This window comes from Phacochoerus africanus, chromosome 7, assembly GCF_016906955.1.
Source record: "Phacochoerus africanus isolate WHEZ1 chromosome 7, ROS_Pafr_v1, whole genome shotgun sequence".
NCBI lineage: Eukaryota > Metazoa > Chordata > Mammalia > Artiodactyla > Suidae > Phacochoerus > Phacochoerus africanus.
In genome coordinates, this window is record NC_062550.1 from 30,776,901 (window position 1) to 30,792,864 (window position 15,964).

At 33.4% G+C, this 15,964-nt stretch overlaps 1 protein-coding gene across 5 annotated transcripts in view; it reads left to right on the plus strand.

Moving 5' to 3' along the window:
* USP15 (ubiquitin specific peptidase 15) overlaps positions 1 to 12,511 on the plus strand; it is a 117,003-nt gene extending 104,492 nt beyond the window's left edge. For all 5 annotated transcript variants that reach the window (XM_047787096.1, XM_047787097.1, XM_047787098.1 and 2 more), the window contains 8 exons: positions 901 to 1,016; positions 1,468 to 1,740; positions 2,120 to 2,190; positions 2,534 to 2,649; positions 3,244 to 3,393; positions 4,734 to 4,837; positions 8,255 to 8,343; positions 12,063 to 12,511. In XM_047787096.1, the coding sequence (XP_047643052.1) occupies positions 901 to 1,016; positions 1,468 to 1,740; positions 2,120 to 2,190; positions 2,534 to 2,649; positions 3,244 to 3,393; positions 4,734 to 4,837; positions 8,255 to 8,343; positions 12,063 to 12,245 (1,102 nt within the window). In that variant the 3' untranslated portion in view covers positions 12,246 to 12,511. The remainder of the gene's footprint in view (positions 1 to 900; positions 1,017 to 1,467; positions 1,741 to 2,119; positions 2,191 to 2,533; positions 2,650 to 3,243; positions 3,394 to 4,733; positions 4,838 to 8,254; positions 8,344 to 12,062) is intronic.
* Positions 12,512 to 15,964: the final 3,453 nt, after the last annotated feature.

Consider the following 15,964-nt stretch of genomic DNA (forward strand, 5'->3'; position numbering starts at 1 on the left):
AACAGTTCTCATTTACAAAATAAAATATTAAATAGCTAATAAAAGTAAACATGCAAGGTACTCTCAGAATGTCATTAGTTGTCTATATTATCTCAACACTGTTTAGACAGGTAACAATGAAAGAAATCAAATTACAGTCTGATTCATTTCTTGATCATGAAAAACACATTACTGAGGTAATTCCACACCCAGGAAGCATGAATTCTTTTAGCTTTTTATACCACAAGTTTACAGTTGGAAGAAAATAGGAATTTATCACGTATGCACTCTGAAATTATAACAAATGTTAGATGCTTGATTTCTTCATACACACTGCTCGTACTAATATGAAGAACTCTTACAAATAGTTTTATTTAAAAGGATAAACTTTGACAGTTGATCCTTTTGTAGGACAACCCCTTTTTGTCTTAAAACCTTGATTTGAATGACAGTGTAATCAAGAATGCCATTTGCTCCCTTTCTTTTATCCTTTATAGCTGACATATTTAGCATTCTTTGTCACATACCTATTTTAATCATTATAGTTTCATAACCTATAAGTATATATCACATTATAAACTATGTGTGATCTTGGCAGTAATATATATCATCTAAATGAGAATCTTTATAAAATAATTTTATATTGAGAAACAATTTGTCACAACTTTTAACATATAAAAGAAAGATGTTAAAACCCTAGAAGTAACAAATTAACTTATTTTTATAAAGGCAACCAAACCAAATGATTAGTCACTTGTACTTATAGTACAATATCTTGAATTTGAATTTTACCTTTGAATCCACTAAATGACCACTGTTAATTGCATTTAAAAGTTTGGTTTTATTGAAAAAATGGTAAACGTTTTAAAAAGTTTTTACCTTTATAGAACTGACCTTATTTGATTTCTGATTTTATTTAAGCCGATATGTCAAAATATCTACTGAAACAGAAGAAACTGAAGGATCCCTACACTGCTGTAAGGACCAAAATATTAACGGGAATGGCCCAAATGGAATCCATGAGGAAGGTTCACCAAGTAAGACTTCCCAGTTAAATTATAAAAATGTTTCACTTGGGATATTGCTGCAGAGAAAAATTAAGAGGATAGGGATTAAGGAACTAAACAATATTTACAAACCTGGGGAAAATGATGTTAGCATTAAAAAGTTATAGATAGTGAGTTCCCATTGTGGCTCAGTGGGCTAAGAACCAGCCTAGTATCCCATAAGGATGCAGATTTGATCCCTGGCCTTGCTCAGTGGGTTAAAGGATCTGGAGTTGCTGCAAGCAGCAGCATAGATTACAGATGCAGCTGGGATCTGGTGTTGCTGTGGCTGTGTTATAGGCCTGCAGCTGCAGCTCTAATTCGACCCCTAGCCTAGGAACTTCCATATGCCACAGGAGCAGCCCTAAAAAGAAAACAGTAAATAAATAAGTTTTAAATGTATCATTGGGTGTATTTAAAGACTTCTAATATCTAATATTAGGTGAAATGGAAACAGATGAGCCAGATGATGAATCCAGCCAGGATCAAGAACTTCCCTCTGAGAATGAAAACAGTCAGTCTGAAGATTCAGTTGGAGGAGATAATGATTCTGAAAATGGATTATGTACAGAGGAAACTTGCAAAGGTCAACTAACGGGACACAAAAAGCGATTGTTTACATTCCAGTTCAACAACTTAGGCAATACTGATATCAACTACATCAAAGATGATACCAGGCATATAAGATTTGATGATAGGCAGCTTAGGCTAGATGGTAAGTATTTGTGGAAAATGGTTTAAACACTAAACTTGAACAAAGCCGTGTTATTTTTTAGGTGAAAAACATGAAATTCAACACTGTTATGAAATATAACATTTACTTATCAAAATTTTTAAATGGAAAGCCTTCATTTCTAAGAATACGAAAACCCATTTCTATGTTTATTAAATGGAAATGGACTTATGCTTGTGTATCTTTTTTTAAATTCTAAAATATTTTAATGGCTTAGAAACAGCAATTTACCATGATCACCTGTGCAAGTAGAACAGATTGCTATTTGTTAATTCTGGAATATATCTTAACATTAAAATGTATTAATTTTTAACATTAAGGCATATTAAATTTTAAAGAAAAAATATGTTTTCCACCTTAGAAAGATCTTTTCTTGCTTTGGATTGGGATCCTGATTTGAAAAAAAGATATTTTGATGAAAATGCTGCTGAGGTAAGTCATCACTCATTCCTTCTTTTTCTCTCCCTTATTGATCACAGTTTTATTATTATACTTATTTGCTTCTACCAAATATGTTTGGCCAGTAAAAAAAAAAAAATTGGTTATATGCTAACAGAGAAAAGGTTTGTTTTGAAACTGCTTTCTGGTTGTCTGTATAGGAGAGTTATACAGGAATTATTACAAGTGTGGTGTAAAATCTCAGCTGAGATAAGCTTTATGATTTTTTTTTTTGAGAACATTTAGGAGTTTTTCATTACTATTTATAGTAATATGGTATCACTAAAATGAGTTTTGTTTCATTTGTTTTCTTAACTCAAGAAATACTTCTCTTTAGGATTTTGAAAAACATGAAAGTGTGGAATATAAACCTCCTAAAAAACCCTTTGTGAAATTAAAAGATTGCATTGAGCTTTTTACAACAAAAGAAAAGCTAGGTGCTGAAGATCCTTGGTAAGAGACAAAATTAAATAATTGTTTCTAATTATTTTTAAGAATTTTTACTGAGGTATGTGCTACATCAAAGTAAAAAAGTGATAAATTCCTGTTGATATTTTTAACAGTAAGCATTTCTTTATATGATCTATTAAGGAGAATGAAAATGCATCAAAGGTGTTATTATATGTTAAGCTTTAATCTTGTTACTATGTTTTCCATAATAGCCATTTTACTATGAATAATTAATTTTACTTACTTTTCCCCAAGAATTTTTAGCCATGCAACTATATCAAGAGAAGCTTTTTTTAGGAAGATCGCAGTATGGTTTGTAGTGTTAACTAATACCATCAGAGTCCAGAAGTTTTGAGATTTTTCTAATACCTGTACCTCAGCACAGTGTCATGGTATATCCATGTCTTTGTAGCATATTAAAATATAAATAATCTAGCCCTCATTATTTCTTTGAGTACTTACATATTCATTTATAAGTTAAATCTATTTGGAAAATGTATTGATAAAAATAATAAAAGTTCCTGTCAGTCTGGTGTATATTAGGCATTACCTAACATTACCTCTAACAAGCTTTGAAATATTCCTCTTGATTTTTAGGTATTGTCCAAACTGTAAAGAACATCAGCAAGCCACAAAAAAATTGGATTTATGGTCCCTGCCTCCAGTACTTGTGGTACATCTCAAGCGATTTTCTTACAGTAGATACATGAGAGACAAGTTGGATACTTTAGTTGATTTTCCTATTAAGTAAGTTTTGATTGTGCTTCATAAACATTGGACACCTCTAGCTTTTTTAAAACATTAAATAGCATTGCATCCAAATTTCAGGGGTTTTTTTTTTTTCATTATTACATATAGTCCACTTTACATATTGTGTTGGTTTCAAGTATACCACATAGTGATTTGATATTTTTATACATTACATAGCATACAAGATATTATAATATCATTGACTGTATTTTATGTTCTATCCCCTTAAATCCCTTTGACTTACTTATTTTATACCTGGCAGTTTGTACCTCTTAATCCCCTTTACCTGTTTTGCCCATCCTTCCACCTTCTTGCCCTCTGGCAAATGACCAATTTGTTCTGTGTATCTGTGAGTCTGTTTCTATTTCATTAAATAGAAACAAAAGAATAACCAGAAATAATAAGCTGAAAAATGTTCCAGTTTCATACATGATAGATTATAACAGTTGGTTGCATTTCAGAGAATATGGCCCATTTAGGATACTTAGATCATCAAAACCTGGAAAACATAGAATAAATATTGGGGTTATATTTAAATGTGCATTTATATTTAAATTATTTTTTAAAATTCTATATAGAATAAATATTGGGGTTATATTTAAATGTGCATTTATATTTAAATTATTTTTTAAAATTCTAAGACAGTTGTTTTTCAACTGACTTTATTCTTCCTTAAATAAGTCATTTCTGAAAATGACTTTAAAAAATAAACGGACCCAGGAATTCCTTTTGTGGCACAGTGGAAACAAATCCGGCTGGTATCCATGAGGATGCGGGTCTGATGCCTGGCCTTGCTCAGGGGGTCGAGGATCCAGCATTGCCATGAGCTGTGGTGTAGGTCGCTGAGGCAGCTCAGATCCTGCATTGCTGTGGCTGTGGTGTAGGCCGGCAGCTGTAGCTTCTATTGGGCCCCTAGCCTGGAAACTTCCATATGCCTCAGGTTCGGCCCTAAAAAAAAAGCATAAATAAATAACAATCAAACCCAGATGGTAAATAGTGATGTCTGTTTTTCCTCATATATTGAGAGAAATTTTATATTATAAATCCTCTTTTATAAATTTTATGTTAGTATGAAAACATCAGTCTGAATAAGACCAATCAGAAATTTAAAAATTCTCAACCTCTAAGAAAATTTTTGCCAAAACATCCTTAGCTCAAGGGTACCTGTATTATTTGTTTTATGAAGTTATTTGACTCTTAGTAATTGCTTTAGTGAGATATATATATATATAAATTGGAGTATATATCAATGAGAGCCAAACAACACTGACAGAAAGGAATTGAATTCATTACATTTAGGGAAAACATAAATCTAACTTGATCTCTTTTTTAAACAGTGATTTGGATATGTCAGAATTCCTAATTAACCCAAATGCAGGTCCTTGCCGCTATAATTTGATTGCTGTTTCCAACCACTATGGAGGGATGGGAGGAGGACACTGTAAGTTGACAGTTTACCTTTTTACTACAATCATGATGTTTGATAGCTCCAGACTTTTTTCCTGAAGATACTACCTCTTAGAGAGAAAATGTGAGATGTTTCTTATATAGAGTAGTTGTTCAGTAGATATTGATTAATGAATGAGTCAGCTTTGGAACCTTTTTGTTCTTCCCATCAAGAGTAGAGGACTGAGTTAATCATACTCCTCCATTCAAAGCACAGGACATCACTGGTCCATTCAGGGCTTCTGTCCTTCCCCATTCTCCTTCTTCCTTTTCTAACATGTATGTTCTCTCATAAATCATGCATCATTGTTAATTTACATGATTGTTCCTCTACTATAGATCTTGCTTTTCTTTCTTGACACTTAAGACTTTTCTATATTGGAGTTCTCTTATGGCATAGCAGGCTAGGATCTGGCATTGTCACTGCAACAGCCCAGCCGCTGTGGTGCAAGTTCAATTCCTGTCCCAGGAACTTCCGTATGCCACAGGTGTGCTCCTCCCCACCAAAAAAAGACTTCTCCGTATTACTTTGTGTCAGTTTAAATCCATTGCTTCTAACCACTCATGACTTATATCTACTTTTTTTATTTCTCTACTCATTTCATGGTGGATTTCCAAATTGGCTTTAACTTTCTACACTGCAAAAGCAATAAACATCGTTGTTTATGGTCCCCTACGTGAGAATGTCTTTGAGCTGCATACCCAGACGTAATACTGCTGAGTTATAGAATATTTAAGTGCTTTGAGATGGCTGTCCAAGATGGTTATACCAGTCTTTGCTCTCCAATTGATAGGTGGTTTTTTTTTTTTTTTTGGTTGAACTGAAATTGTATTCTGGGTTAAATAATACTTGAGTATTTTTTATATGCTTTTTGAATTTGGCTGATTTTATTTAGGGCTGTTAAAATTTAATTCACAAGTGAAATAGTCTTATAATCTTTTTATATTGTTCTTACTTTGTAATCAAGATTACAGAGTAACCTAATGAAACAGGCTAGGATATTTTACTCTTTTTCTGTTTCCTGAAGCAGCTGGTATAACATAGAAATTAACTATTCATGAAAGTCTAGTAGAATTTCATCTCTAAAACTATGTAGACTTTACAGCCATAAATTTTCTATTTATGTCATGATTATTGAAGTATATTCAGTTTCCTTTTTCCAATGTGTATACATTTTGGCATTCTCCATTTTTCTAAAAATGTATATTTTCCAATTTATTTGAGAATAGTTGTTGATAACATTCGTGTTATATTTTTGTTCCTTATTCTTTTCTCTTTTCAAAGAATTAGCTTTCCAGTTTATTAAAATTTTCTTTTTGTTTTACATGTACATATTCTATCTCATTGATTTCTTCTCTTCTCTTTGATTTATTTTTCTTTTTGAACTTAGAGTTTGCTCTGTTTCCCTTTTGCCAACTTTTTGGGTTGAATATTTATTAGTTTTTGGTTTCCCTTTTTTCCTCTCTCTTAAAGCTATAATTAAAGCTATAAATTTACCTTTAAATACTCCTTTATTTCTACTGCATAAATTTTGAACTGTAGTATTCATTATAATTCAATTCTCTATGTGTTTATAGTTTCCTTTATGACTTTCTAATTATTTCAAGATTATTTCATCATATGGTTTTTCAAATACATGGTTTTTGTAAACTCTTTTTTTCTTAATTTTATTCCATAACAATTGGGGGAATTATCTATTTATATTAATCCTAGGTGTTTATTAAACCTTCTGTGTGGCTTAATACATGGTCTGTTTCTTAAATGTTTGTGTACTTGAAAAACATATGTATTCCCAGTTCAAACATAAATTCTATATTTCTATTACATTTCATCTTAACAATTGTATTCAAATCATTACTATCTCTGGTTATTTTTGATGTTGATTCTTTTTTCTGAGAGGAATTTGTCAGGACTTCTACTAAAATGTTGATTTATCTGTTTCTCCTAACAGTTTTATTAGTTGTTTTGCATTATTAGTTGCAATTATGTTTAAAATAGATAGCTCTTTCTCTGTTGTTGCTTTTACCAGAATTCGATATTCTTTTGTTTTATCTTTTTATCAGGATTACAAATGTTAGTTTAGCTTTCTTTTGATGTCAACATTTAATTTGCAAACTCTTTGTGCCTTTATTTTTTAGTTCTTATATTTTGTGGACAGACTTACTGGTCTGAAAATATGTTTCTTTATGTTTGTAAGTGCAGTGGTCTTGACTCAGATTTACAGATTTATAATCCATAATGGGTTCCACCCAGAAGAACAATAATCTCATTTAAGAGGGGTAGAACTATTTAGAAGACATAGCCTATGAAGTGTTACTTTTTAGAAGCTATGACAGCAAATAATTGTTTTGAGGACATTTTGAAACTTTTTTCCACAGTTACCAGGTAGTTTATACAAGGCATGGGATAGGAAAAGGGGGCTTTTTATTTTAAAGATAAAGCAAATCTTTAATATTTGTGCAGATTAATCAATCATTTTTTACCTTTCTCTTGCTCTGTACTTCCACGCAGACTGAAAAAGATTCTGGTATAAAAACCACTACAGAACAATCAAAGAGTATTGTCGGGAAAATATTTGTCATAAAAAATTTAAACCATGGTTGAAAATTCCAACTTTGAAATCAGAAACAGATCTGAGCTTTAATCCTAATTCTGCTACCTAACGGCTGTGCTGTTGGACAAATTAAACTTCTGTTGGAAGTTCCCATTGTAGCTCATCAGTAGTGAACACAACTGGTATCCATGAGGACACAGGTTCAATCCCTGACCTTGCTCAGTGGGTTAAGGGTCTGGCATTGCCATGAGCTGTGGTGTAGGTTGCAGACGTGGCTCGGATCCTGTGTTGCTGCAGCTGTGGTGTAGGCCGGCAGCTGCAGCTCCAGTTCAGCCCCTAGCCTGGGAACTTCCATATGCCACAGGTACAGCTCTTAAAAAAAAAAAAAAAAGAAAGAAAAGAAAAGAAAAAAACAACTTCTCTTGATGCTTCACTTTCCCTATGTCTAAAATTTCAAGAATAGTAACAGTAATACTTTATAGCACATGTAAAATGCATAGCACTGTACCTGGCCCACAAGAAGCACTACATAAATGTTAATCACCATTCATTGTCATTAGTATTGTTATTTAGTGAATTTAAAAATAATAAATAACTTATGTTTGTTCCTGAGATGAAAAAGGTCACATAATTGAACTTAATGTGAAAGTATTGTAGGCATCTAGATGGTAGGAAATTATTCTAAAAACCTTTATTCAGTGGAATCAGTTGAATATATGATAGATAGGCCTCATGTAGATGATCATATAATTTTAATAGATATTCCTCATATAGATGGTTTTAAATTTTTGAGAGGTCTCTCCCAGGAAACCACAGATCATTTAAGTCACAGAGCGATTATATTTTTTTTTCATTAGATACTGCTTTTGCAAAAAATAAAGATGATGGAAAATGGTACTACTTTGATGACAGTAGTGTCTCAACTGCATCCGAAGACCAGATTGTGGTATGTATGTCTTTTATTCCTGAAAATCAAGGGATCTGCTGTTTTAAAGGGAGGTCCATGGAACAATGTAGTCTATATTCCAGCAACTCTAGGAGTTGAAAGACTTGTTCTCATTTAAAGAAATGTGAAATTACCTCTAAGAGGAAATTTGTCTTCTAAATTTGCCTGTTAGCAGAAGCAGATGTTGTAATATGATACTTTTTCTGGTAGTTTTCAACATGAAAACTGGAGTTTTCTCATGAAAATGTTATATTTTCCCCTGAAAAATAGGCTCAGACATTCTAGACGTTGACTACTTAGTCAGAATGCTAAAATAGAAAAAAACCCTTTAAGGGCCTTACCATACCTATGATCTTTAAAGTAAAGTTTTATTCTTTGTGACAGTTAACACATTTAAACTCTAAATTATATTAGATAAAACAAATAACAGATTTTAAAAAATATTAACCCTGTGTTCTTGTCACTTTGATGTTTTCTGAGTAGTAGAAAAATCAGGAAGTTAGATCTACTCACACTTGCATCAGTTTATCAAACACAGCTGGAGCCAAAATATTGGCATTTGTTTTACTCTACATTTTTATGATCAGATATTGATTGATGAACAGATAACTAATATGTTCTAAGAAGAAAGCTAAGGCTTGCTTGATGAGAATTTATTTTTCTATAAACTTTGACTTCCTATAAATTTTACTTATTAATCACAGTATTACAGAGAAAGAGTATTTGCTTATGTGATGATATTTCCTTTACAGTGGTTTTCTGTTGATGTGCGGGCACTGACTGTTTATTTTTATTTCATAATTTAAATTCTATACTTATTGAGGGAAGAGACTAGTTTTTTTTTTTAATTTATAGTGCTTTAAAAGTCTTCAACTTAAATTGTTGTACTTAATAAATTAATGAACTTCTGAGTCCAGTTACTGGCATAATTTTAATCAGTCATTGGGTGAACAGATATAATTTTGAATTGTTTGTAGATGTTTTATATTTTTCATCTAGTATACATATGTAAATTTATATATTTTTATATATACATTATGTACTGTTGCTTATCTCCCTATAGCTATAACAAAGAACAGAGACTTGAACTCTTACTATTTTTAAAATGTGTATATTCCAAGTTAACTACATTTTCAGTTTATATTTAGACTTCTATTTTCACATCCTATTCTCCACTTTTCAATTCTGTTCTTCTCTTTAATCTCCCAAACAAAACATCTGCAAGTTGCCTGCATCCTCTTTCAAAATCTGTTAGACAGCATTGCCCTATTCTTGCTTTCAAAGATAGCTATCTCTGACTTTAAGAGGCTTATAATATAAAATTGACAAAGAAGTGAATTAACAATTATATATAAGTACTATTAAATATATTGGCTTTATAGAATGGGGGTAGTAGCTGTCTCAACTGATTTGAGGTTTAAGGAGACAGGATCAGTGCAAGGAAGTTTGCATAGAGAAAATAGTGTTTGACCTGAGTCAGCAAATGCAAATAGTGGTAAATTAGTCAAAAGAAGCAAAGGTTGTTTTTGGTTTTTTTTTTTTTTTGGTCATTTTGCCTTTTCTTGGGCCACTCCCACGGTATATGGAGGTTCCCAGGCTAGGGGTCAAATCAGAGCTGTAGCCGCCAGCCTACGCCAGAGCCACAGCAACGGGGCATCCGAGCCAAGTCTGCGACCTACACCACAGCTCACGGCAACACCGAATCCTTAACCCACTGAGCAAGGCCAGGGATCGAACCTACAACCTCATGGTTCCTAATCAGATTCGTTAACCACTGAGCCACGACGGGAACTCCTAGAAGCAAAGGTATTCTGAGCAAAGAGAACAGTACCTACAAAAGCAAGGAGGCATGACAGAATATAGCATTTAGGGGAACAGCAAATAATTTGGTATTACTGAAAGGAAAGAATCCTGTTAGAGATATGGAGCAGAAATTAGGCTGGAGCTAAACTTGGCACTCAGATCAAGAAAAATTTCATTCTTCATTGTTTAGACCTTTTCTTAAAGCTGTAAGAAGCACTGGACGGTTCTTAAGTAATAGAACATTATTAAATTTGCATCTTAACATGCCTTGAGAACACTTCAGAAGACAGATTGGAAACCACAGAGTAAAGAATCAGAAAAGCCATTATTCAGCCTCCAAAGGAAAAGAGCTTTTAAACTTAAAGTAAATGGTAATAAGTATATTAGACAAGGGGAGAATGGATTTATGAACTATTCACTGAATAGAAATAATAGAACTTGATTAAGATTAGATATAAATAGGAGTGCCCACTATGGCACAATGGGATCAGTGGCATATCTGCAGCACCAGGACGCAGGTTTGATCCCTGGACTAGCACAGTGGGTTAAAGTATCTGATGTTGCTACAGCTGTGGCATAGTTCACAGCTACAGCTTGAATCTGATCTAGTATCCATGAGGACGCAGGTTTGATTCCTGGGCTCACTCAGTGCCATTGCCCTGAACTGCGGTAGGTGGCAGATGTGGGCTGGATCCCACATTGCGGTGGCTGTGGTGTAGGCCAGTGGCCACAGCTCCAATTCAGCTCCTAGCCTGGGAACCTCCATATGGCAAGGGTGCAGCCCTAAAAAGACACACACACACACACAAAAAAACAAGATAATAAATATAGGAAGAAAATTTGCTGCAAAGTTTGAGATACCTGTATGTAATAACCATGTGGAAGTTTTCACTAGGTGGTTGGACTAATAGGACTAGAGTTCAGGGACAAGACCTAGTTTAAGTTATAAATTTGAATTGTCTTTCTTAAGTAGCATAGGTGAATCATTCAAACCATAGATTTGAATGATTCCCCCAGGGGAAGATACAAATTGAGGAAGAGCCCACAGAACATGATTTTTTTTTTTTAAGGTCAAAATTTAATGTGCCTACAGAAAAGTCAGAAGAAACTATAGAGATGGAAGATCTAAGGAAAAGTGGTGTAACAGAAGTCAAAAATACTTCAGTGCAGCAAAAAGGAGCACTAAAGCATTAAATGCTACAGAAAGATTGGCTAAAAGAACTAAAAGTGTCCATTTAATTTGCTTTTAGGATGTTTTTGAGCCTAGTGAAAGTCATTTCGTTGGAATGGTTGCAGCAACAGTTAGTTCACATTGAATTGAGGATGTGCATGAGAGTGAATGAATCTTAGTCTCCCAGCCTGGCTGTGAGAAAGAGGAAGGGGGGTATATAGCAGCTAGAGGAAGAGGTAGAAAGGAGAGGGATTTGTGATGGGAAAAGACTTTTAAGTATTATTTGTGCTCAGAAGTCCACTAGCTAAGGACTCATTAAACATACACAGTGATGATTGATGGCACAGTTATCCTTAACACAGTAAGAAAAGTTAGAATCTAGAGCAAATATAAAATGAAGTTATTAGTGTTAGAAAGAAGCGTAACTGTTTCCTTAGAGATAGGAGAAAAGAGGGCATAGAATTCTATTTCATGTTAGAGTAACTAGGTTAATTAGTGATATAGTTGCCTTTGTCTGTCCAGCTAACTTAAAATAAGAATGGTAAATCCAGTGACCATTCTTCCTTCTATATAGAAGTGATCTTATATTTAATCAGTTTTAGTAACCTTCAGTTGACCAGGTGTGGTTTTTTTTTTTTTTATGATTTATGCCTTGTCACAAAAATCACTTACCAGCTAAAAATTCATCCTGTATTTAATGTTATCTTTAAGAATCATAACCATTTTAACATTCTTTGTTTAACAGTCCAAAGCAGCATACGTACTCTTCTACCAGAGACAAGACACTTTCAGTGGAACTGGCTTTTTCCCTCTTGACCGAGAAACTAAAGGTGCTTCAGCTGCCACAGGCATCCCATTAGAAAGTGATGAAGATAGCAATGATAATGACAATGATATAGAAAATGAAAACTGTATGCACACTAACTAATGAAAGTCCTAGAAGCCATAAAAGAGAGACTTTCCTGCTGGTGGTATCTATTGAAATGATGAAGTCACCCACCACATTAAACAAAGTCTGAGATGGGGAGTTTCAGATAACCGAATGTAAATCCTTTATCAGATTTTAACTTGTGCAGTACTTGAAGTGAAATACAATGAAAACTTTAACAGAAATTGTCTCTTAATACATTTACAGTCTTGTATTTACAAGCTAAATATATATAGGAAATCACAAATAAATCCCTTTTAAGTTTGCTGCTGTTTTGATGAATTATGTTTTCTTTAATTTTTGGATGTGAGTTAATTGATGACAAATGTTAAATTTGTGGATGTTGGTCATTTATTTTGCTCTAATAATACTGCAAGAAAACTATGGCTGAACTTAGTTTTTGGATAATCTAGTTCATGTGCATTAGGCTGCCACATACACTACTATGATATTTAGCTGCAGTATCAATGTGGCATAAATACTGCAGTAGTAGTCTTGGAAAACCAAATTTTCAAATCTTTACCTGGTAATCAGTGTGGGCCTATTATAAAATGAAATCATGATACAGGAAACAGTCTTGAAAAAGTTATTTCCCTTTATAGTATCATTTTTTAAAAACCCAGAATATTATGTTCCTCTTAACTGCTACTGTGGAAAACAGGTTCTAGATTTCACATTTCATCTAAAGTCACTTTTCAGTTACATGTAAGTATTTTTACTGCTATTGGGATCTGTTCCTTAGACATTCAGGTTATTTTTAACTTACTTTAAAATGCATATCTTTAATCTGGTATTGGTCCAAAATTAAAATTTTTGCTGTCTGTTTTTTTCTCTACCCCATTTTTTGGTAATTTGGCAACTTTTAGCTCTCCTAAATATGTAATGTAAAGACAAAAATAGTATTCTGTATCCATAGTAATAATTACATCAGGCTTTGATGAGAAATTTTTTTCATATACTGGCCTTTAAATCATTAATGGACAATTGGCTTTAAAGGTAGGTCTGTTAACTTTCTCTGTGTGTTCCTGATGGAATTCACCATAGCCTTACAGCTTTTCTCAGAAGGTAACTTGTTACAAGAGAATTGGCATTTGCATGTTCCAGAGTCAGAACCTGTACAGTATATAAAGCATACAAATCTTGAATTTTACTTTCCTTCACCACATTCAAGGATCCAGGATGCCAAAAATATGTGTGAACATTGGAAACATTTTTCATTTGCTGCTTTTTCCCTTTGATCTAGTTGAAAGAATGTATTGTCAATTGGCATACAATACTGCCTTTAATAGAAACTCTAAATGCTGGGGCACATTTCACATATCGACTACCTGAGCAATTGCTTTGTGTCCCACTCTTATTAAAGCAAAAAGTATGATGTTCTTCACTTGAACTAATCAAATACAATAGATTATAAATTGTGTATTGTAAATAAAAGTTCACTCTGTGAGTGCACATTTTGGTAAATTATTTATTTATGTTAGCATTTAAAAGTAAAAGAAAAATGCATTTGACCAGGATAAATGAGGTATGTTGATCATGGCTTTGCTTTATACCTTGATATTAAAGCTGGTTTTTCATCCTGGTATTTTTAAAGCTGCTTTGGGTTTTTCCTTTTTTTTTTCTTTTTTTCTTTTTTCTTTTCTTTCTTTTTTTTTTTTCTTTTTTAATGTAAACTAACCTCCTGCATGACAGAGGTTAAAATTTTGTCTGCACTTGAGTTCACTTGAGTTTACATTTGAAATGTGCATGTTTATTTATACAGATTTCAATAAAGCTATTCAAGGCCTTATTTAGTCTTTTATTTCTTACTCTGAATCTTTTAATAAAAATCCCCTATTTGGGGTAGGTGATTATATGCTAGACTTTTTAGTTATCATATAGTTAAAAATAGAAAAGCATGTCAGATCAAAGTGAATCTTGTTATGGACATGTTTTTAAGTTCACTTTTTAAATTTATTTATTAATTTGTTTATATACCTATTAGTCACTGTTGTAGGATCTTGAGATTCAGCAGTAAACAAATATCCCTACACTCAAGAGAGCTTGCAATTTTTCTGCTACCTACCAACTAAAAGACTGTTTCCCTTTTACTGAGATTTAAAGCAAAAACAAAACTATAGCTCTAGATTATAGTCTCTACCCTGATTGTCCATAGAGACCATTCCTTTTTAACTCCTGTGATTAACTTCTGTTCCAGCTAAAAGTGTATTTTAAAAGGAAAATGATGTTAATATTACCATTGAATTTGTCAAACTCAAATGGCATTATCAGCTGCAAAAAATAAACTATAAAAATAGTGCAAAAGCTAATCCATACTCTTAAGTAGATATTCATAGGGAGTTCCTGTCATGACACAGCGGAAACAAATCCGACTAGGAACCATGAGGTTTCGGGTTCAATCCCTGGCCTTGCTCAGTGGTTGAGGATCCGGCATTGCCATGAGCTGTGGTGCAGGTCGCAGATGCAGCTCAGATCTGGCGTTGTTGTGGCTGTGGCATAGGCCAGTGGCTACAGCTCCGATTTGACCCCTAGCCTGGGAACCTCCATATGCTGCAGATGCAGCCCTAAAAAGACCAAAAAAAAAAAAAAAAAAGTAGATATGCATGGGTAGTACAAGGTGGTAGGAATGTGCTTATAGCTTTGCTACTTAGTAATCACATGACTTTGAATTAAATCTTTCTTAGTCTATTTCTTCACCTGCGAAATGATGATAGCAATAACAGCAGCATTTACTGAGCATTTATCATGGACCAGGTATCGTATTAAAGTGTTATATGTATTATCTCATATCATCCCTGAGTAGCTTTGAGGAGGGATATTCATCATCCCCATTTCTTATATGGCGAAACCAAGGTCCAAAGCAGTTAAGTAATATTCCCAAGTTCATGCAATTGCTATATAAGGTGGATATTATGTGGTGGCCAATATTCTATCTCAGATATATGTACTGCCTCCCACAGGATTGTGTAGAGCTCAAATAAGATAATGTATTTTATGGGAAGGTGCTTTGTAAACTAACTTTTTCAGTCTAAATAGAAACTCATCTTGAAGTCTAATAATTTTGCTCCCAGAAGTATCTTCAGGTCAGCATTTGTGTATTGAATAAGAAAAATACCAGCTGGAGTATTGACTAACCATTCCCTTTTAAAATCAATTTCATTCAACTTACATATATTTATTACAATTTTTATAAAATTTTAAATATGGCATTTTTTCATCTTGTTCATCTGACTCGAGTGTGCCCTTCTTTATATTTCCTGAAATGCAACCCTGATTTTTCAGAGCTTTTTTCTTCACATGTGATTTAGTTTTAATTAATCTCTATGAAAAAGCTGTGGCCTGATGCTTTAAATATCTTGCTTTTTCTTATCATCTTTGTTCTTTTAGCAGTCCTATATTTGCCCTTGCTTTTCTGGCAACTAGATATAAAGCCACACAAAACATTTATTTGGTCGTGAAGAAAATTAGTGCCAAAGCCATGACACAGTATAAAGACAGTGTTGTTTCCTAAGCTAATTTCATTGAGGTGAGGAAAACTTATGAGAAATAAGCCAGGAAACTGTAAGATAAAATGAGTAGAATCTCCTTCAGTGGCTTACCAAAGGGGTTACGCCAGGGGTTGGGGGAAGCACACCAGTAGGAATCATTCACCTAAGAGAAGAATACACTACCTCTGCCACTAGTGTGTGGTGATAATAAAAAATAGGCCACCTTTAGGA